Below are 23,994 nucleotides of genomic sequence, written 5' to 3'. Positions count from 1 at the left end.
TGAAAACAAAACTTTACGACAAAAGAGATGATTTCAGCTTTCCAATTGTGAACTTTCCATTTCTAAGTAGCAACATTCCAGCAGCACCTGCATACGGGGTATATATCTCCCAATTGATACGATACTCCCGTGCTTGCATTTCCTATCATGATTTTCTTGATAGAGGGTTACTGCTCACTAGGAAGCTATTAAACTAAGAGTTCCATATGGTAAAGTTGAAGTCATCCCTTCGTAAATTTTACGGACGCCATCACGAGTTGGTTGACCGTTATGGAATAACCGTTTCACAAATGATATCGGATATGTTCCTTGCGTCGTAACTACAATCCCCTTCCCTTTCATGAATGTGACCTACCGAATAAGACTATTTACCGGATTTGTAATCACATAAGCAACACGACGGGTGCCACATGTGGAGCAGGATCTGCTTACCCTTCCGGAGCACCTGAGATCACCCCTAGTTTTTGGTGGGGTTCGTGTTGTTTATTCTTTAGTTTTCTATGTTGTGTCATGTGTACTATTGTTTTTTTGTTTGTCTTTTTCATTTTTAGCTATGGCGTTGTCAGTTTGTTTTAGATTTATGAGTTTGACTGTCCCTTTGGTATCTTTCGTCCCTCTTTTATACACATATACACATATTGTATTCCGTTATATCATATCGTATTATTAGGTCTTTCCACTTTTCAGTGGAAAAACGTATTGTATTTGTTTTGATTATTATTATTATTATTATTTATTCTGGTCATTAGGTCTTTCCGCTTTTCTGTTTAAAAACCTATTGTATTTGTTCTGATCATTAGGTCTTTCCACTTTTCTATGGAAAGACCTATTGTATTTGTTCTGATCATTAGGTCTCTCCGCTTTTCTGTGGAAAGACCTATTGTATTTGTTCTAATTATTAGATCTTTCCGCTTTTCTGTGGAAAGACCTATTGTATTTATTCTGATCATTAGGTATCTCCGATTTTCTGTGAAAAGACCTATTGTATTTGTTCTGATCATTAGGTCTTTCCGTTTTTCTGTGGAAAGACCTATTATATTTGTTCTGATCATTAGGTCTCTCCGCTTTTCTATGGAAAGACCTATTGTATTTGTTCTAATTATTAGGTCTTTCCACTTTTCTGTGGAAAGACCTATTGTATGTGTTCCGATTATAAAGTAATTCCACCTTCCGTGGAAAGACCTATTGTATTTGTTCTGATCATTAGGTCTTTCCACTTTTCTTTGGAAAGAACTATTGTTTTTGTTTCGATTATAAGGTAAATCCACCTTTCCGTTGTAAGACCTATTGTATTTGTTCTGATCATTAGGTCTTTCCACTTTTCTGTGGAAAATACTATTGTATTTGTTTCGATTATAAGGTAATTCAACCTTTTCGGGGAAAGAACTATTGTATTTGTTTCGATTATAAGGTAATTCCACCTTTCCGTGGAAAGACCTATTGTATTTGTTCTGATTCAGGAATGTTTGAAAAATTTGGGTCGTAGCGATTCGATAAAATTTTATATGTTATGTTATGTTAAGTTATGTACCTTTAGGAACTATATTTGTTGGTATGTTTTTATTAACTTGTAAACATCTAACTGTATAACCGTTGAACCTTCCGATTTTAGGTTCCTAGGTCCTAAAATGAGGTCAATGTCAAAGGTCAAGGTCAAGTTCTTAATTTAGACTTTTGCTTATTTCTGCATTTTCTCCAACACTTTTAAAGATATATATATAAAAGAATAAGTGCAAAATGTTTGGTTTAATGTAATCAAGATATATTAAAAATTTAAAAATTCAAAAGATCTTTTAGAGTACATACAATCTAACTCTCTTTCATCTTGTAACAGTATTAAAACATTTGACTTTTCTACCCTGTACACAAGTATTCCACATTCCAAACTAAAAGACAAATTGAAAGAGTTGATATTACTTTGCTTCATAAAAAAGAATGGCCAACGTAGATACAAGTATCTTGTCTTAGGGAGGGATAAATCCTACTTTGTAAAGAATCACTCTGATTCAAACAAAAAATTCTCTGAAACTGATATTATCAAGATGCTTGATTTCTTGATTGACAACATATTTGTTACGTTCGGAGGACGTGTTTTTCAACAGACTGTCGGCATTCCAATGGGAACAAACTGTGCCCCTCTACTCGCCGACTTGTTTCTTTATTATTATGAGGCTGACTTCATGCAGGAACTTCTTAGGAAGAAAGATAAGAAGTTAGCAATATCCTTTAACTCTACTTTCCGCTATATAGATGATGTTCTTTCACTAAACAATTCAAAATTTGGTGACTATGTGGAACGCATCTATCCAATCGAACTAGAGATAAAGGATACTACAGATACAGTTAAGTCGGCTTCATATCTTGACTTACATCTAGAAATTGACAATGAGGGTCGGTTGAAAACAAAACTTTACGACAAAAGAGATGATTTCAGCTTTCCAATTGTGAACTTTCTATTTCTAAGTAGCAACATTCCAGCAGCACCTGCATACGGGGTATATATCTCCCAATTGATACGATATTCCCGTGCTTGCATTTCCTATCATGATTTTCTTGATAGAGGTTTGCTGCTCACAAGGAAGCTATTAAACCAAGAGTTCCAAATGGTGAAGTTGAAATCATCCCTTCGTAAATTTTACGGACGCCATCACGAGTTGGTTGACCGTTATGGAATAACCGTTTCACAAATGATATCGGATATGTTCCTTACGTCGTAACTACAATCCCCTTCCCTTTCATGAATATGACCTACCGAATTAGACTATTTACCGGATTTGTAATCACTTAAGCAACACGACGGGTGCCACATGTGGAGCAGGATCTGCTTACCCTTCCGGAGCACCTGAGATCACCCCTAGTTTTTGGTGGGGTTCGTGTTGTTTATTCTTTAGTTTTCTATGTTGTGTCGTGTGTACTATTGTTTTTCTGTTTGTCTTTTTTATTTTTAGCCATGGCGTTGTCAGTTTGTTTTAGATTTATGAGTTTGACTGTCCCTTTGGTATCTTTCGTCCCTCTTTTATATATTACATTCGGTCTGAAACAATTCAATGGCATCTTATAGGAGTTAATATCCCTGAAATGTTTAATTATAGGGTTAATTGATAACTACTCCAACTTGATTTATTATGAAGCAATACGAGCTTTTACAAAAGGTTGGGTGACATATGACCTTAAAAAATACAATTGAAAGTAACCTTGAGAAAACCAGAAGTAGCCATTTTTGCAATTTATTCATGAAAAAACAATCGGATTTCATATATTTTGTAATTTAGATACATAAACTTATCATTTAACACTATAAATGACTGTTGATCATTTCCAATTATGTCCTGGTTTGAAGGCAAAAGTAAATAGAAACTATATATTTTTGGAATAAGTGTAAAAGAAGCTATCATACGAACCGGAAGAGCCATGTACTTCACCTGAAGAGACATGTACTTTACCGGAAGTAGCAACTATCTCCCTAATTTCACTCAAATGAATATCGAAACCTCTTATGTATCGCATCAGTATAAAGTAACTTGCTTCTTTTCAAAATATCTTTCATGTGGAAAGACCTACAAAAAAAGAGGGACGAAAGATACCAAAGGGACAGTTAAACTCATAAATCTAAAACAAACTGACAACGCCATGGCTAAAAATGAAAAAGAAAAACAGAAAAACAATAGTACACATGACACAACATAGAAAACTAAAGAATAAACAACACGAACCCCACGCAGATTATATTATATAAACCTACAATTGTTTTCTGAACAATTGATTTTTAATTTGTTTTATTTTCGTCCTCCAAATTTTGTTCTTGCTATAAATAATTGTTTCGCAATATGTCGCTTAGATATTTCTCATATAGTATTGTATAGTGTATGCACTTTTAAATTTTCCCTTGTTTAGCTGAACTATAATCTTTGTAAGATTTATCTCCCTATTCACTGTTTAACAAATGTGTGCATCTCCTTCGTAACAAAAAAAAAGAATATCGACAAAATTCTTTTCTCAATTGTTCGTTACACCCTCAGGAATTTTTGGTCTAATTTGGATTGAAGTGATTCGATGAAATTTTATAAGAGCTATCTACCTTTACCAAATATATTTGTCGGTATGTTTTTTTTTAACTTAAAACCGTTAACCATATAACCCTGGAATAGTTTAATTTGAAACCCCTAGGTCCTAAATTAGAAAATAAGGTCAAGGTCAAAGGTCAAGGTCAAGTTCCTAATTTGGACTTTTCCTTGTTTTTGCACTTTCTCCAACACTTTTAAAGATATATATATAAAAGAACAAGTGCACAATTTTTGCTCTATTGTAAAGATGATTTGTTACATTTGGTCTGATACAATCTCATGGAATCTTATAGGAGTAAGTACCCCTGAAATGTCTAATTATCAGGTGAATTGATTATAACTTCAACTTGGTTCATTATAAAGCAGTATGACCTTTTACAAAAGGTGAAGTGACATATGACCTAGAAAAATTACAACCGGAAGTAGCTATGTCTGCATTTTTTTCATGGAAAAGTACTCAGAATCCATATATTTTGTAACATAGATACAAAAATTTCTCACTTATGACCAGAAGTAACTTTCGATAGACCGGAAGTGGCCAATTACCTCCTGTTTTATATGGTGAAGTATTTAAAACTATATATTTTTTGAAAATAGTGTGAAAGAAGCTATCATATAAGACCGGAAGTGACATTAACTTCAACGGGAGTAGAAAATTATCATCCTTATTTCATTCGAAAGTATATTAAATCCATAATTTATCGCATCAGTATGAAGAAACTAACTTATTTTCAAAATTTCTTTGATGTGGAAAGAACTTCGATTGTTCTCTGAACAGTTGGTTTTTAAATATTACTAATTGATTACTCTTATTTGCTTGATTATGTTTTTTTTTCTTGCTTGCTTTATTTAAACTCCGATGAAAATTTAAAACGTAAAGTCTGTTATCAAATGGCAAAACAAGAGCTCATTAAAAAGAAGTTGTGGATAAAACCTTCTTTTATAGCAAGATCAACATCTCAATTTTATGATAGTGGCATACAATTTCATTATGTTAACAAAAGAGGGACGATTAATACAGAGGGACAGTCAAACTCATAAATCGAAAACAAACTGACAACGCCATGGCTAAAAATGAAAAATACAAACAGACAAACAATAGCTCACATGACACAAGCTATAAAACTAACGAATACGCAACACAAACCCTACCAAAAACTGGGGGTGATATCAGGTGCTCCGGAAGGGTAAGCAGATACTGCTACACATGAGGCACCTGTTGTGCTGCTCATGTTATAACAAATCAAGTAAATAGTCTAATTCGGTAGGTCAGAATCATGAAAGGGAAGGGGAATGAAGTTACTACTTAAGGAAGATATCCGATATCATCTGTGAAACGGTTATTCCATTACGGTCAACCAACTCGTAATGGCGTCCATAAAATGATTTTAACTTCACCATTTGGAACTCTTGGTTTAATAGCTTCCTCGTGAGAAGCAACCCTCTGTCAAGAAAATCATGTTAGCACGGGAATATCGTATCAATTGAGAGATACATAGCCCGTATGTAGGTGCAGCTTGAATGTTGCTACCGAGAAATGGAAAGTTTACAATAGGGAAGCTGACATCATCTTTTTTGTCGTAAAGTGTTGTTTTCAATCAACCCTCGTTGTCAATTTCTAGATGCAATTCAATATATGAGGCCGACTTAACTGTATCTGGTGTATCCTGTATCTCTAGTTGGATTGGGAAGATGCGTTCAACATAGTCACCAATTTTTTTTGTGCGAGAACATAATCTATAAATAGCGGAAAGTAAAGTAAAAGGATATTGCTAACTTTTTATCTTTCTTCCTCAGAAGTTCCTGTATGAAGTCAGCCTCATAATATTAACGAAACAAGTTGGAAGAAGAGGGGAGCAATGGACTCCCAATGGAATACCGAAATTATGTTGAAAAACACGTCCTCTGAACGTTACAAATATTTTGTCAATCCCGAAATCAAGCATCTTGATAATGTTAGATTCAGAGAAAATTCTGTTTGAATCAGAGTGATCCTTTATAAAGTAGAATGTATCCCTCCTTAAGACAAGATACTTGTATCTACGTTTTCCTTTTTTTTTTATGAAACAAAGCAATACCAACTTTTTCAATTTGTCTTTTAGTTTGGAATGTGGAATACTTGTGTAAGGTGTAGAAAATTCATGCGATTTAATACTATTGCAAGATGAACTACAAGAGAGTTAGAATGAATATACTCTAAAAGATCTTTGGAATTTTTAAGTATCCACATCTAGTTCACGTCACCTCTAGAATATGCGGTTTCACAATAACTTTGAAGCCCGGCTTTAATTTCTGATGAAATAGATGTTTATAATTTCGAAAGAGGTTTCATGGAGCACTTGGAAGACCCAGCAATATACCGTTGTTTGTTTGGACATTTATGTAGTTTAGGTATCCAATACAGTGATGAAAGATCCAGTTCTTCATCTTTGGTTGAAATTCCAAAGGAACATAAAACAGACATATGATTATCCAGTATTTCCTATTTGGTAAGTGTCGTGAGGATATATGTTGAGTTTTCAAGTGAATTTTCAATATCTAATTCGTTTATCATAAAAAAAAAAAACGACGTTGTTTTGGTCTTTATCTGCGGGACAACAACATATTTGTCATGGAGGTAGGATAAGTGTTTTACAATATTTGGGTCTTCAAAGATTGCCGTAGCATGGGCTCTGATCGACTCATTCAGGTTTTTAATTCTGATTTGTATCAACGACCTCGCATCCTTAATCCATTCGGAAAGAGTGTCTACGTCTTCCTTCTAGCGCTTAACCCATTGATTGGCATAATCCGCGACTGAATCCATCAAAATTTTGAAGTTGTATTTCCAAATTATGAATTTAGGCTCACGATATTTCGGACCTTTCGATAACACATTTCACAGAAAAGTGTTATTAACCATGTTGAGGTCACCGGTTATAACGTGACCAGCAAGATTGTTTGTGAATTGGGAACTAGAACAAGTGCAATCCGGAAGTTTAGACTTGAAGTCGTCAATATTGATATTATGCAAAACGTGTTTGTAATTGAACATTTTAGTTGCAATAGGTTCGGTATAGGTATAAGAAATGATTGGTACAGACTGATCTTTGAAATAAGGAGGTATTTGAGATTACAAGGTGTGTGAACAGAAGAGAAAGACGTGAAATGTACGACGCAATCAATACGTTTCTGTTGATTTTTATCAATGCAAAAAATGTGATTCTTTCTTTGAAAATGTATGTTGATTGTCGTTTTTCAAATATTGCTCATTGTTTTGTTTGAAAAAGAACTTTACGCACGATGATTAAACTTCTAAAAGTGTTCCAATATGGCAAAATTATAGAAGAACGTGTTTGATTAAATTCTGTAGGACATTTGTCAAAGAATTACTTATTCAAAAGAGTGAAACGAACGACGACACAACATGACAATGTGTCGCTATAATATTAAGTTACCAGTAAAGTAGTCTGAATTGTCATTTTCCGATCGTGTACGATCTTTCCAGACACGGTTATTGTTTGTTACGATGATTTGTCTCTTCTTTATCGATTAACGAGATTAGAATATCGGTTATTTATAATAGAATATAATGATACTAGGGTCTTGATTTACATCATTTACGCTCAGGTTTCCCCGTAGTATACTGATTTATGGTTAGAAGTCAAAATCAAGTAATCAGAATTATCTTCCTATATTTATTTTATTGTAAAAGTCGAGCATCTATTCACAAGATATTTTCTTGGGAGGGGGGGTCTTTAAGTTTCAAATCACACAAAATTGATCAGTTTGCACCAGGCAGATTATATTATATATACTTACCACTGAAATATCCAAAAACACATGATTGTGTAGTACAATAACACTTCTCATGAGAGTTGATGGACAGCTGTGTACATTGCGTCATCTGAAACAGTCACAAAATCATTTGTGTAAGTAAAGACAACAGTAGTATACTGCTGTTCGAAATTCATAAATCGATCGAGAAAAAAACAAATCCGGATAACAAACTGAAACTGAGAGAAACACATCAAATATAAGAGGAAAACTACGACACAACAGAAAAGCAACATTGAAATTAAGACATATGTTAAAAAAATAATATACACTTTTTATTTCCGTAGCTTTTACATATTTTTTCATAATTATTTATATTATTGTTTGTATATGCATAACACTTAATAACTCTTTATCGCTTATATACATGAAAAGAAATGTCATTATGTAACATTATCTTATCCAGATAAACAGCGCAAAAAAAATGTATTAAAGAATCGGCATTGAATTATCCTTCTCAAAGTGCTTGATCGATGCCTTGTTGAAAGCATCTTCATATGTGTACATATGTCTCGCCAACATAATTGAGCTGAATCGAGAGAAAATAAAGTGCAAAAGTTAGGAATCTGTTAAATGTGACAATCTTTCTCTCTCGTCAATAAATAATGGAAACGCAGATTGGACGCTATGTAAATGCATTCAAAAAATGAAGAAAAAAAACTTGCGATTAGCATGACGAAATTGTGTTAAAATGGCTGTTGAGTTTTGTGTGATTTCGAATTTTTGGTATCGTCATTATTGTTCACTCTATTTCAACGAACGCTTTTTTTCTTAAATAGATTATTGATTCTTATAACTATGGGGAAAACTCCTGCAAAATAAATAATGTGATTGAAGACACATTCCGCAAAAGGATTGGATTATCTGTGAAACTTTCTGACAAAGGAATACAGGTACACCAGTATATATTCTTGTCCACAGTACTTTTCTAAGAGTATTAATGAGAGAAGATAGAAATGATGAAATGAAGTAGAGAACATATCCAGGGATTGAGGTAATAGTAAAACCACTTAATTTCAGAAGTATTGATGCACAACTGATGGGGATTAAAACATTTGAAAACAAATATTTCATAGAAATCTTTACTTACGTGGTCTCCTTTACCACAATGTTTTTTAATTCCGTTATGGTCAATCGAGATTTCACACACCTAAAGATGGAAATTAAAATAATAAGTGCTTACATCAACAAATTATGTTCAAATTAAGGTAAAAACTTTACGTTCTCTTCAATCATAAAAATAGCCAATTATTTATAATGGTTAAATTCCTTCTTAATAAATGTTAACGAATAGTAATATCAGTTAACTACAACTTAACGACAGATGTGTGGTCCATTTTTACCATGGTGTTTGTCACAAATCCTGAAATTGTAGACAATATGGATAAGCATTTGAACTTCTGTATAATGCCGACATACTCTTTTGAACACAATTGTTATTCACCTGTTTTGTTGGCTGATAACGTTTATTTAAATTCAGTCATGTTTTGTTGACTTCCCCTTTTTGAAATGGAAATGAAGGTTCTCATTTCTACTATACTTTCTTTTAACAAGTTTAAATACAGATTAACACTTTTGTTTTTTTAATGCCTACATCAGCTTAACAAAGATGGTAATTAGATTAAAGGTTGGTTAAGATGTCTATGTTTTCATGCTATATTATTTTTTGGAGTATTATTCCACTTTATTCGAAAATAATCATCAATAAGAAATGTTTAAATAACCAAATTTCTTTAATACCTATAGGTGAATTGTATATCATAGAAATGCAATTGTCTTTATATGTTTATCTTTAGGAAGAATACAAAACCTTTGAGTTAAACTTGTTTACATTTGATAGAGGTATAGGGGAGGTTTGAAATCATATTTTGACTTGAAAAATTTACGTTGTCTATATGTATTCAGAATCTATCTTAAATTCAATACTTTTACTGCTCTTATAATATTTTATTTAATTTAGAAGCTGCAATGGCTTATTGGGTTAATATGATGAAAGTCATTTTATGCACAATCATATGGTCTGGTCTATGCATATGCAAGTTAACATAGTTAAAACAGTATCATGTGCACTTGTTTGTACTGCAAAGATCAGTTACTTCTGATTCTGACTTTAAACAAAGGTAAATTTTGAACCTAAGTTTATTTTTTTGTCATTCTTTTTTATCAATTGTTGTGTAATATCTCCTCCAGTATTCCAGTATTCATACATTCATAGCTCTTAATTTTTTTGTATGCGTTCATCAAAATTGTAGCTCCAGAACTGATAATAATAGTACACATGACACAATGCTCCACATGTGGCACCAGTCGTGTTGCTCATGTTATAAAAAAACACATAAATAGTATAATTCGGTAGGTCACATTCATGAAAACGGAAGGGAATTGTAGTTACGACGTGAGAAACATATCCGATATTAGCTGTGAAACGGTTATTCTATAGCGGTCTTCCCACGTGTGGTGGCGTCCGTCAATTTAACGAAGGGATGATGAAGGAAATCATGATAAGAATAACAAGCACGTGATTATCGTAATTATTGGGAGATATATACCCAAAGTTGCCGTAAGTATTACTACCTCAGTTTTTGGTGCTACGATGTAGACACAATTCTATTATTTTTTAAATTAATTTCTACGTTTTTTTACTTTTATCATTTGACTTAGGTTCCAAATTCCTGAGGCAGAAGTAAATTTATCAGATTTGACTTTTTAGGATTCATTTTGGTTTTGTATCTCTACAAGTATTTAAGTATTTTTACGATCATGGCTTTTGATGTTTTCAGTTTGAACGTTCACGGATAAGTAAAATGATGGAAAGCAAGTCAATATAACCAATTTATACGGTGTCATTTGTATTCTATATCACTTGGTTGAGAATAGTTTTGTTGGTCTTTTTGTTCCGAAGGGTATCATGAATTCAGTAGGTTATTCTTCTGTATTGACACGATTAACAGCTATTTTAGTCATAAAAAATGGAAAAAAAACACGTTTTATAATGTATTGCGTCCGAAGCGCTTTTCTGGATTTACCTTTATCATGAACGCTCAAAGCCAAACATTTGAAATCCGAAGATGTATGAGTACCGAAAATCGTTGAAGAGCTTTATGTCAAAAATACCTAAAATAAATAGCCTAAAAAGCCAACTTTGCCTGAGGGAGTTGAAACCTTAGTTTCATAATAATTTCAAAATTTATAAACAGACAATTTTAGTAAAGTTTGTTAAATCATGTCAGTACCGAAGCACTGACTACTGAGCTGATAACTTTCTAAATTCTCCTTTTTGAGATTTAGATTTAATTTAAAACCCAAACTGTTTGAGGCTGAATTAACCTAAGTCATAACATGGCGGTTCTTTTATAGTCACTATCGTAAATTTTACTAAAAAGCAAATATTTATCAAAACAACGCTTTCAAAATTTGTGATTTCATACCTATTGGAGATAATCTTATCGACTGCGATATCACATTGACATTGTATTGGATGGAGAATGGGACCGATAACATATTTGAACAAATCACTCATTATTCTTACTAAAAACGTAAAGGGTTATTGTCAAAAAATTTCAGTCTCATCTTTTCCTGATATAAGTCTTAATGTTATTCCATTTGAAACCAACTTTATGATTGTTACATTATCACTGTATTATTACAAAGTGATGGTTATCATTGTACTTTAATATTCTTAATTCACATTCGTATGTCTTCTATGGATTACTTTCGATGAAATCTTTTTTGATCATATGTTAGCACTATGCTCTTTCGACTTATATAAGATTCAGAATTCTATTTTAAAAACCCATTAATTATCGATAATTTCATCATTGTAGAAAAAAAAATTAATAAAGTAAACACATATTCATACTTACATTGTCTGCATGACAAGAATGATCATCATGATCTGAACAAATAAGGCCTGCAACTTGGTGTCCTACAAGTAACGTGAATCAATATATAATATGCGATAATTATTGTTTAGATACTTGTCGAAGGCATTGGGCTGACTTTAAATACCTATATTAAGTTATGTATATATTTTTTAGAAAGATATGTGTTTCCAATGAAAAGATCACTAGACTATACCAAGTTTCAAAGAAAAGTGCGTCGGGGCATGCATTATGACCTTTCACTATTAACCCTGAACAACTACTTATTTTTCATTAAATGGTTAAAACATTGTTTTAAAATTTTTCATTTTCCTTTAAAAAATGTCCTGTACCAAGTCAGGAATATGGCCATTGTTATATTATAGTTCGTTTCTGTGTGTGTTACATTTTAACGTTGTGTTTCCGTTGTCTCGTTTATTTTCTCTTATTTTGGAGTGTGAATTCACATTACTATAAGACGTGTCACGGTACTTATCTGTCCCAGGTTCATGTATTTGGTTTTGATGTTATGTTTGTTGTTCTCGTGGTGTTTTGTCTAGTGCTTGGTCCGTTTCTGTGTGTGTTGCATTTTAGTGTTGTGTCGTTGTTCTCTTATATTTGATGCGTTTCCCTCGGTTTTGGTTTGTTGCCCCGATTTTGTTTTTTGCCCATGGATTTATGAGTTTTGAACAGCGGTATACTATTGTTGCCTTTATATATCGTAGTTTTTGAATTTTCTACATGGATAACTGAACGGATTTGACATATTTTGGTAAAGTTACCTATTTATGTTCATTTGTTTTGTGTTCTTTTAATTTCTACCACTTTCAAAATCTGGTACTGTTAAAAAGCGTTTCTGCATTTACCTTCAACTTAACGGATTAAATAATAACGAAGCACAGACAACTAGGTCCTTATTTGTTTTAATTTTTGTTACACATTGTTGCAATACAAATTTCACATTAAAATACTACCATGACAACAAACCATGAAGAATTTGTATATTTGGTACATGTTTTTGTTTAATTTCCTTGATTCGCATCAATATTTAATAATATTATGGATTAAAAAAGTACGTGCGCACCGAGAAATTTATTTTTATGTCTACAGCTACATGTATAAGAAAACAATGTTATTGTTTCTTGTCTGCAATAGTTTTGCCACATGGTTTAACGGTGGATATTAAGAAAAAATCGAGACGTTATAACATTAACAAATGTTATGTCATTAATCAAAATTTCTTTATAAATTGGCAATTATGATTGACAAATTTGAAAAAACATGTAACACAGTTTATTTTGTTGGGGCAACAACTTAGCATTCATGAAAGGTAGGGTAGTATTCTATAAAAATATGACCGAATATATCTGTAATGAACTAGCCGGAGGATATTATTATCTTAGCTTTCAAAGTATCTATCTAGCACTCATGAATTTCAAGTTTCTGATTGACAATTAGAAAACACAATGAACTATTAAATAATACATAATATACCTGCAACAATGGAGATAAGAGTATGGTCTACACATGTCCTAGTGTCGCAAAAGCACGAAGATCCAAGGCTCAACAGATTTGGAAGACAGTGCTGTGTGTTCTAAAATCAAGGGATATAAGATATAAAATAGAACCAATCAAAAAATTTAAAAAACGTGTTTAAATACAAGTTTAACGTAATGTCCTTTCAAGGTCTTTATTTTTATTTTTTAATAAAGCGTGTTACCCATTGCCATAAGTATAAGCTGGAAATACAACCTAAAATCCAAAAAATTATAATCAGGCATCATTTCGTTATGAGTTTACTATATTCCAAATATTTTCACTTGAACTTGCAATATTCTAACAGTCAAAATAAAATAGAAAAATAACTACCATTAACTAGTGCACGAGTAATGCTACTGAAATCTAAAAATAGTATTGAATGTTTATAAATTATACTAGATAATTGTTAAGAGTTTGTTCGCTTATTTGCATATGGTGAATACAATACAAATCAATCAAATACTTTTCAGTCTATCTTTAGTTAATTTTGTTGTGATTCATTTGAACTGACTAATAACAGCTAATACATATTCCTAGTGTATACCGGGTAGATAATTTAATTAACAGCTCACAAAATAATCAAAATAATTTGAGAACGGAAATGAAATTGTAAATGTGTAGTAAAGACAACAACCCGAAGTCCATCAGTGGGTCTCCAACACAGCGAGAAAATCCCGCACCCGGAGACGGGCTTCAGCAGGCCCATAAACAAAACTTGTATTAGTTCATTGCAAATGGACGTCACACTAAACTTCAAGACAAAATAGAACTAAAATTGACAAACCTACAAGGCTAACAAAGGCCAGATGCTCATGACTTGTGATTATTGTATATCTGCAAATTGACTTTGACACAGTCATACACTAGGAGTTTCGTCGAAGTATCTATTTATTTGTCAATATCTTAAATAAATGAATGCTTGCGTAAAAATGTAGCATGTAATATGTTATTTTAAACATTGCGTTACCTATCCTTTAACATTTCCCCTTGCTCAGTTGAAAGATCGACTTCACCATCTCATTAAATAGAGCCTTTTCTATAAAATTGGAATCGTAGACACAGATGTCTTGTTTTGTGTTACAATAATTTATATTCTGTGAAGAACTACACTGATTCTACCAGAAACTATACTGAAGATGATATTATCAAAATGCTGGACTTTGTGATCGACACTTTATTTGTTCAGTTTGGAGGATTTATATTTCAACAGACAGTCGGTATCGATTTTTTTTGTTTTTGTAACCTCGTATGAAGCAGAATTCATACAGAACCTTCTAAAAGACAAAAAAAAAAAGCACCTTGCAAAATTCTTTAATTTTACGTTCCGATATATTGATGATCCTATCACTGAAAAACCCATATTTCAGTCAATACTTCCATCTTATTTATCCCAGTGAACTTGAAACAAAGGATACTACTGATGCTAGAAGGACTACTTCGTACTTTGATATTTTTCTCAATATTGACACAGATGGACGACTTCACACGAAATCTATGATAAACGGGACGAGTTCAAATTCCCAATTATCAATTTCCCATTTTTCAGCTGTAACAAACCCTCTGCCACTTCATTCCATACGGACTTCATATACAGGAGTGTGCTCCTAACACAGGAACTGCTCCAACAAAGTTATGAATAGGACAGATAAAAAATGACACTCCGTAAATTTTACGGACACCATTACGAATTGGTTGATCCATACGATGTGTCTTTGTCCATACCTACGAAGGAAATTTTTACCACGTGTAAGATTGTGGTTTGTCATTACGTCGTCTGATGTTTTTATTACCGAATGTGACTTATTTCCGATTATGAATGTTTTGCTGTGTGTTACGTCACATTGATATAAGACGAGTCGCGGTACTTTTCTATCCAAAACGCATGTATTTAGTTAAAAATATAAAGTCCTTTATAAAGTTCTTATCGGATTTTGTCAAATGTCTTAACGTTTGTAGTTGTAAATCTATTTTTTTCTGTTGTATTAGTATGTTATGGTGGAGATAGTTAATCACTCAGTACAATTATAAGGCTTAAGTTTGGATCAACGAAATATTATAATTGGTTTACAGTTTGATTAAATAACAAGGATGTTCTTACTCAGGCAGAAAACCCTAACCGTACAATTCACTACTTTTGGGAACATTTTGTACTCATTGCTCTTCAACTTTGTACCTGTTTTTGGCTTTCGAACTTTTTTCACCTGAGCGTCACTAGTTAGTCTTAGTACGTCTGGTGTATTATAGTACGTCTGGTGTATTACATTTTAAACCTGGTACCTGTTGTTAGCTATTATTCGTGTGTTTCTCTGTCCTATATGCTCTCCCATTTATTTTTAATGTAGTCTTGTCATGTTATGTTGTCATTATTGTTATATTTAACATTGCCATAAAAGCGGGAGGTTTGGCATGCCACAAAACCAGGTTTAACTCACCATTGTTTCCTAAAATTGTCCAATACCAAGTCAGGAAATACATTGTTATATTATATTTAGTTTCTGTGTATGTTACATTTTAATGTTGTGCTTCTGTTGTGTCGTAGTTCTCCTCTTATATTTGATACGTTTCCCTCATTTTTAGTTTGTTACCCGGATTTGTTTGTTCTTTTACTCAATCAATTTATGAATATCGAACAGCGGGATACCACTGTTGCCTTCACTAGAATTTAAATTTGAAAGTGGTAGTTTAGTTCGGGTTGAATTGAAGTAGTTCTGCGAAATCTTGATTTGGATCGTAAAACGTTGGAAACTAGAAGAAAGAAAAAACATCAAAGAAACAACATATTTTGCTTCAGAAGTGAAAATAAGTACTTACATGTACATCAGCACATTTAAGATGCAATTTACCGTCGTTCTTTTCTTCAATGATACAATACTATATAAAGAAAAGATATAACGTACATGTGTAGTTTGTTTTAAAGCTAAGATACCTTTTTATGTTCATGTCTATTTTTTATGATCTTTTTTTAGCTTTATGTATTTATAGAAAAAAATATTCACATAATAAATTTCTATTTTTTCATTTCATAGACCAGACGATGCAATATCTACATAATAAAGACCAACCGAGGATTTGTTTTCTTTCAATCGATTTATGACTTTAGAACAGCGATATACTACTGATGCCTTTATTTATATATAACATTATATATTTGTATTCTTTTGGAAACAATATAGCTCTTTACAATTGCAGTACATCTTCAAAAAAGGTAACGAAATTAGCTAATTATAATAAAACAAAATCTCAACATCTTAATCAATTATGTTGAGGTTTCGGCGCTAATAAGTTTTGATTTAAATAACTTCAGTTATACTTACACATGCAATATCAGTTTGAAGGAATAATTTAAATTGATCGGTAGTTACAGATGATATTTGAAAGAATATATTATATATACGTACCTGATGTCCGTGACACACGTGATCACCACACACCAGGTCATTATGATTAGTTGTAGTAACAGTATGTTGGCTAGTCGCTGCTGTAAGTATAATTAAAGTAGGTACATTGTACCATGAACGATCGAATCTAATCGCGAGTTTCATTCTCATCTGTTAGTTAACATTGTAGTGGGCTTTTATTGGTATTAAATCATGATCAATATGAATGCCATCTGCTATATACAATACAATACAATATTTTTATGTGATAAAGCAATTGTACTCGACTATAATAATTAATTAAGAATAGATAAAAATAAAATGGTGTTCTCTCAACACAACAAACAAGTCCGCTAATAGCAGCATTTGGTATCAACTGTATTTTTTTACTCGACCATTCTTTATTGGTCTGAATTTCAATCGATTGAACACCAACAAGTCTGAACTTGTTCTTGACATGATTGTGACCATTTGAATATTTATAGAGTCTTAACGATACGCGACTTTTTTTCTAAATTATGCTCGTCCCTTGCTGGATATTCGACTAAAGTGTCATCTCCAATTGAACTAAACGTGAGCAGTAGACAATCAAATCTGACATTCAAACGTATGTAGAAAACTGAAACAAGCATAGATAAATTTATGTATGTAAATCATTTTATTCCCTTTCATTTTTCCTATAAGCAAATGCATAAAAAACTGAAATTAATATTACGCATCGTGTATATTTCAATGAAAATGGAATTAAATCAGTTGAGTATATATTGGAATGAAATGAACACGTTTTGGCGAAACGGATACATTTTAGTGAATAACACGTTTGAGATGTCTTGATATATGAGTACACATCAACTCTTTTAAAGTTTTATTCCAACGCACTTACATGTAGTGCAACACTTGAATATATGTTTTACTAGTATGTCACTGACGAACATATTTTTATAAATTCTTAGGACAATATAGTTATTGTTTCACACATGTATTTTGCAATTTTTTAAGTGCTGCAGATGTAGATCGTTGATTAGCCAAGTTACATCTAAGTATTTGACTATATCCGTAGAATACATGTAGATCAACTTTTATTTTTTTTCCTCATAAAATTGAGTAGAAGTACACAAAATACAAATTGTAGAATAAGAATAAGAAATGGTATGATTGACATCGAGATAACTCTCCCTAGAGACCACATTACAAAAAAGTTAACAACTATAGGTAATCGTACGACCTTTTACAATCAGAAACAACCTAAACTTCATACATGTAATTAGCTTAACCAAAGGCACATACATAACGTAAATCATGATTTACAAGGAATACAACTTTCTAATTAAGTATGATAAAACATATGGTATACATCAATAATACCTTGTGTCTGTTGCACACAATCATTATTATTGCAGAAACACTCATGGCCCTCGCCTAAAATGTATGGACATCCATCATGATCCGCGTTCTTTTAATAAAGATAAAAGTTGAGCAGATATTAACTTGTTTGAATAACAAATAACTCAATGCACTCTATCCTAATATTTTTATTTGCAAAACACAAAAAACACACACACACATATTCTTCCGAGTGAGTTTTAAAGGTTTCTGTAGCAATATCAGTAGTTGTTATTTGATAGTTCATTTCTATGTAAGTTGTATTGTCCTTTTTTGTTGTTGTTGCACTTCATTGTTCTGTTGTTTCGTTGTATTCCTCTTATATTTGATATGTTTCTCTTCGTTTAAGTTTGTAACCCAGAATTATGTATTCTAAATCGATTGATGACTTTTAAACAGTGGCATACTACTGTTGACTTTATTCATTAGTACCGAGACAAAGGCCAGCTATTACTTATTTTATTTAAAAAAAAATAACATTATTACCATGCATAAAAAAATAAGTTGGTTGAATCGAAAAAGGTTAAAATAGGAAGAGAAAAAACAAGGTCACAAATAAAAGAGGGAACTCTAAAGATGGAAGAAGATCGGATTCGTCAACTTTGTAAATGTCTCCTAATGCATGATTTAGTCGCCAAGCAAATTTACACTTCACATAAGTAAACATGAAGACCTTCTTAAGATGGTGTCGGAATATTTCAAATAAAATCGTCAGTTCAAAAAAAGTATATATATGCTATGCGTAAAATTATATACCTTAGAATTAGTCGTCAGTTCGAGTCTTAATATTTTTTTAGGCAGTTTGTTCATGATTTGAAGTTTTTTTCAACACAATAAATGTGATTTTGTTGTGTATTTTTGCTATAAAAATCATTCATCCATTGTGCTACTTCTCCTCATGAATAACAAAATGAATCCATTATAAACGAAAGCTTTTTTTTCACATGAAAAATAATTTTGAACAAACTGTTTTTTTCTTTAATTTAAAATCTCTCTCTTTCATTTTGCGACGTGTTCACTATTCGAGTTTTAAAACCACATATTCTCTGATACTTACTTTATATGGTTCAATACGTTTGTTAATGCATTGACCATTGAGATGTCCATTTGTGTTGTGCAACCTGCAAACCTATTAAGAAATAAAGTATATGATTGATTGTTTTGTGTTTGACGTTACTTTCAACACTATTATACTATTTCGTTGCGGATCAAGAATAAGAATGATTATAATTTAGTCATATTAATATATAGATATAGGAAGATGTGGTGTGTGTGCCAATGAGACAACTCTCCATCCAAATAACAATTTATAAAAGTAAACCATTATAAGTCAATGTACGGCCTTCAACACAGAGCCGTGGCTCACACCGAACAACAAGCTATAGAGGGCCCCAAAATTACTAGCGCAAAACAATTCAAACGGGAAAACCAACGGTCTAATGCAGTCTTATTTTATTTTGTGGAAAAGACCAAAATGTTCCATATTCCTTTAGCAGTCCTGATACAGGTGGATACAGATGTGCAATTTGGATTCACATATTTTTTTTTTTACAGTTTTTTGTTTACTTTGTATAGATATTTTCCTTACTTAGTGCAGGAATGTTCTAATGTCGAAAATGATGGATTTAACCTATAACACAATTCTAACTGCTAAATCTAAAAAAATATCACGATTACATATTATACAGACATTAGAAGATGTGGTATGAGTGTCAACGAGACAACTCTCTCATCCAAGTCACATTTGTAAAATGAACCATTAAAGGTCAAAGCACGTTCGTCAATACGGAGCTTTGGCTCACATCGCAGAGCAAGCTTTAGAGGGCCCAAAAAAAATAACATGTGTAGAACCATTAATATCAAACGGTAGAACCAATGGTCTAATTTATATAAAAAAAACAAGCAACGAAAATCATTAATGAACCACATAAAAACAGACAACTACTGAACATCAGCTTCCTGACTTAGGACAGGTGCAAACAAAAACAGCGGGTTAAAAAGTTTAAATAGTTACATGTACCAACATTCGCCTTCAAGTCAAACAAGTGTAACATCACAACATCAAAACGATACACTACAAATGTCAATTTAAATGTCTTAACTCATTCAAATTACATATTATGTATGGTGAGGTTGCTCACAACATTTTGTCAATATAACGAAACCATTAACTAAATAACCATTATATAAAAACATAGTTGAATAATTTGAGTATGCTAAATTACCTCTTCATGAAAACACTGCGAATTAAAACAAAACAACACATGGTTTGCATGGTTGTCATGCCCTCCTCCTCCTCCTCCTCCTCCTGCCTTAACCAGTAGAGCTGTAAGATTGAAATTGAAATCTTGATAATTATAACACTCGCATTTAAACAATATTTACATTCGTGTACATCAAGACTAAAAGGTTAATCGTGAAAGACTGCAGAGAACGTTGAAATATAAATATGCTAGAAAGTTAATATGAAGAATAGGAGAACAAGTTCGTAACTCGCTTTCCATTTTAAACAATTAATTCTTTCGGAATTTTGTCATTTTTTGTTTTCATTGATACAATTCATGATGGTGACAGTAACATAAGGTAACACGATCATCTGGGAATGTGATGTTTTTGATGTGATGTTAATCCCGCTGCAAATGTTTGCACCTATCCTAGTTCAGGAATCTGATGTACAGTAGTTGTCGTTTGTTTATTTAATTTATACGTGTTCTCGTTTCTCGTTTAAAAAAATTTTTATATAGATTAGACCGTTGGTTTTCCCGTTTGAATGGTTTTACACTAGTAATTTTGAGGCCCTTTATAGCTTGTTGTTCGGTGTGAGTCAAGGCTCCGTGTTGAAGGCCGTACATTGACCTATAATGGTTTACTTTTTTTAAATTGTTATTTTGATGGAGAGTTGTCTCAATGGCACTCACACCACATCTTCCTGTATCTATCTACTGACGTCTGCACTAATTTATCAAGGCACATATTTAATCTAAATGTGGTGACTTTAATGATTACGTGACGTCTGCACTAAGGTATCAAGGCAAATATTTAATCTAAATGTAATGTCTTAAATGTTCCCTTGACCTCTGCACTTAAGTATCTAGGCAAAAATATAATCTAAATTTTGTGACTTTAATATGTCCCTGACGTCTGCACTAAGATATCAAGGCAAATATCAAATCTAAATGTGATGTATTCAATTTTCCATGAGTTTGCACTAAAGTATCAAGGAAAATAACGTTTCTAAATTTGATGTCTTTAAAGTTTCCATGACGTCTGCACTAAAGTATGAAGACAAAAATATAATAGAAATGGGATGTCGTTGATGTCTCCCTGACGTCTGCACAAAGTGCGTTCTTATTTGTCATAACGTTTCATTGTATATATGTAAATGAGAAGATGTGGTATGACTGCCAATGAGGCAAATGTCCACCATATACCTACAACTGTAGGTCACCTAAAGGCATTTAACAATAAGCAAAACCCAACTGCGTAGTCAGATGGGCCCATCAATGACAAATATAAAACATAATAAAAACGGTGTGATTTACACACAAAATAAAGAACAAAACAAATATGATATATAGCAATATTTTAAATATCACTAGAAGTTTTTAAGTATGCGTGTAAATTTGACTTATATTTCTATATAATTTAAAACTCATTTATTTACAATTTCTGTATCTTGTTGTGGAGATGATTAATAATAAAAAGTATAAGTAAAACAGATATAAGCAAATATTTGAACAGTTGATCCTACCTAAAGAAAACTGAATGATTCCTAAGAAAATCCACATTTTCCAAAGTCTCAATATACGTGTATTATTGTTAGATTAAGTTTTACATAGGAGCGTTGCACGAACTACCTTAATTTTATCTATGACAAGGCTAAAGGCACGTTATCTTGACTATGAATTAGAGCAAATGATAGAAACAATAATTATGCAAACCTCAAAGGTTAGACTATGTAAAAACTATTGTAACCGTACCAGTATAAACACAGTTGGATAGCAACCGAATCAACCCTCAGGAAGAATCAGAGCAAATTACATTAGGATTAAATGCACATAAAAATAACGACTGAGTTACATGGGACCCGACAAAAAGCGAGCATAATCCCAGATGCTTCAGAAAGAACTAAATTGTGTATTCCAAAAAAAAAACTTACAGAAAAAGTGCTTGGCCTATTCCATTGATTTTGAATATTGCTAGTTTGACACAATAATTTTAGAAACATTTAGAAAGTAATTGTCACGTTTCCTTCTATAACCAGATAGTTTGTAAGGTTTTACCTTTTATGTAGCTATTACAATTCTTATGTTTTCTTGTGAATTTCTTTTTACATGCACAATGTATCAGATTTTGTAATGTCTTAACAAGAAATTTTACAACAGACATTATATGTTGTATAAATTTCAAAAAAAATGTGTTCCTTCTATCCACGCGACCATATTTACCTTTTTAATCAAACTATTTTAACTATATTTTAAAGAAAGCTCATAACTTAAAGTATTCTATAAAAAGCAGCAATATGAAGAATATGAAACAATTCTGTTGAGATAAATAACACCCTAATTTAAACCAAAACAATTTACGAAAAAAAATATGTTATACATGAACTAACGACATTCAATGAACTACAGGCTCCTGACTAAAACCACGCCGTTGAGAATTTGACAAGGTTAAACATGTTTTTCAAAGCTTAAACATTCAACCCTTTCCAAAAATGGAACAGTGGTGTTAAAGTATAATAAAAGAAACAAAAAATAAAAATCAGGGCTTAACTTATCAGAGTTATACAAAACAGAAAAACACCTAACAGAACTAACAAACCGGACGTGGCAGAGTTTTTAACATTCAAAAACGACACAGAATACTCGCAGTTACCGACTAGTTCAAACTTCATTATTGGAAAATAAACCCGATTATATTTTCACTTATTGATCAACTTAAGATGTGGTTGAATTCTTTACTTGGTAACGCGAGTCAAATATTTATTCGTATCTTCTGGATCATCCTGAATTATCCCTAGTTAGTTTTTGAGTTTTAAGCGTTGTTAAACGTGCTTTCTTTATTTGTATTCGGCAATGTATGTGTAGCTTATGCCGATAACGTTTTTGTTTATCCTTTGTCATGGATAAGGTCTTTCTACTTCAAACCTTCATATTAGGTCAAGTTTCAGTGTTAAAAAAAGTATGTGACCAATGCTGTACCAAATTTAGGAAGTCGTAGTTTGAAAAATAGCCAATTATTAATCCAGTATTGCTTGATACCTTATGAGTGATATAATTTATCAACATTATCTATAGTCTAAGATGGATGTCAAATGTAAAACAAGTGCTGTTTTTCATGTGGATCATTAAGGGTTTTCCATGTTGAGGTTAATATTCTGAATTTTTATTTTGGTTGTTTTCTATTTTGCCATGGTTCTGTCAGTTTGTCGTGGATTTGTTAGATTGAATATCCACTCAGTTTCTTTCGTCTCTATTTTCAAAGTAACTAAAGAACCCAAATCGTTATAAAACATGTTCTTGTCAATCTTAGTTTTTCATAAACTTTCTCTTTTAATAAAACAACGTAGAGAAGATGTGATATGTGTGACACTATCCACATGAAGATTACCCCTTTACTTCCGGACAAAAGAGGAACGAAAGATACCAAAGGGACAGTCAAACTCATAAATAGTCAAAAGTGTAACAGTAAACAATATAGAATCACCTGTAAATAAACTCATCATAGATACCAGGACTAAAATTTTACACTTACGCCATACGCGCGTTTCGTCTACATAAGACTCATCAGTGACACTCGAAGAAAAATGTTTTAAAAGGCCAAATAAATTACGAAGTTGAAGAGCATTGAGGACCAAAAATTCCTAAAAGTTTTGTTAAATACAGCTAAGGTAATCTATTCCTGCGGTAGAAAAGCCTAAGTATTTAAAAACGTTACCTGTACCAGAAGATG

The 23,994-nt window shown here is 32.2% G+C and overlaps 1 protein-coding gene across 1 annotated transcript in view; it reads right to left on the bottom strand.

The window, feature by feature from the left end:
• Positions 1-21,925, bottom strand: part of LOC139511305 (uncharacterized) — a 30,555-nt gene extending 8,630 nt beyond the window's left edge. The window contains exons 1-10 of the mRNA XM_071297933.1: positions 21,791-21,925; positions 20,265-20,365; positions 19,097-19,168; positions 18,022-18,109; positions 16,678-16,757; positions 16,091-16,150; positions 13,235-13,334; positions 11,744-11,805; positions 8,971-9,030; positions 7,866-7,950 (exon numbers count right to left, since the gene is read on the bottom strand). Coding sequence (XP_071154034.1) covers positions 7,866-7,950; positions 8,971-9,030; positions 11,744-11,805; positions 13,235-13,334; positions 16,091-16,150; positions 16,678-16,757; positions 18,022-18,109; positions 19,097-19,168; positions 20,265-20,365; positions 21,791-21,827 — 745 coding nt within the window. The 5' untranslated portion in view covers positions 21,828-21,925. The remainder of the gene's footprint in view (positions 1-7,865; positions 7,951-8,970; positions 9,031-11,743; positions 11,806-13,234; positions 13,335-16,090; positions 16,151-16,677; positions 16,758-18,021; positions 18,110-19,096; positions 19,169-20,264; positions 20,366-21,790) is intronic.
• Positions 21,926-23,994: the final 2,069 nt, after the last annotated feature.

The sequence above is a fragment of the Mytilus edulis genome, chromosome 2 (assembly GCF_963676685.1).
Source record: "Mytilus edulis chromosome 2, xbMytEdul2.2, whole genome shotgun sequence".
Classification (NCBI taxonomy): Eukaryota; Metazoa; Mollusca; class Bivalvia; order Mytilida; family Mytilidae; genus Mytilus; species Mytilus edulis.
The sequence above is the reverse complement of the archived record's forward strand: the minus strand, read 5'-3'. Positions and strand labels throughout refer to the sequence as shown.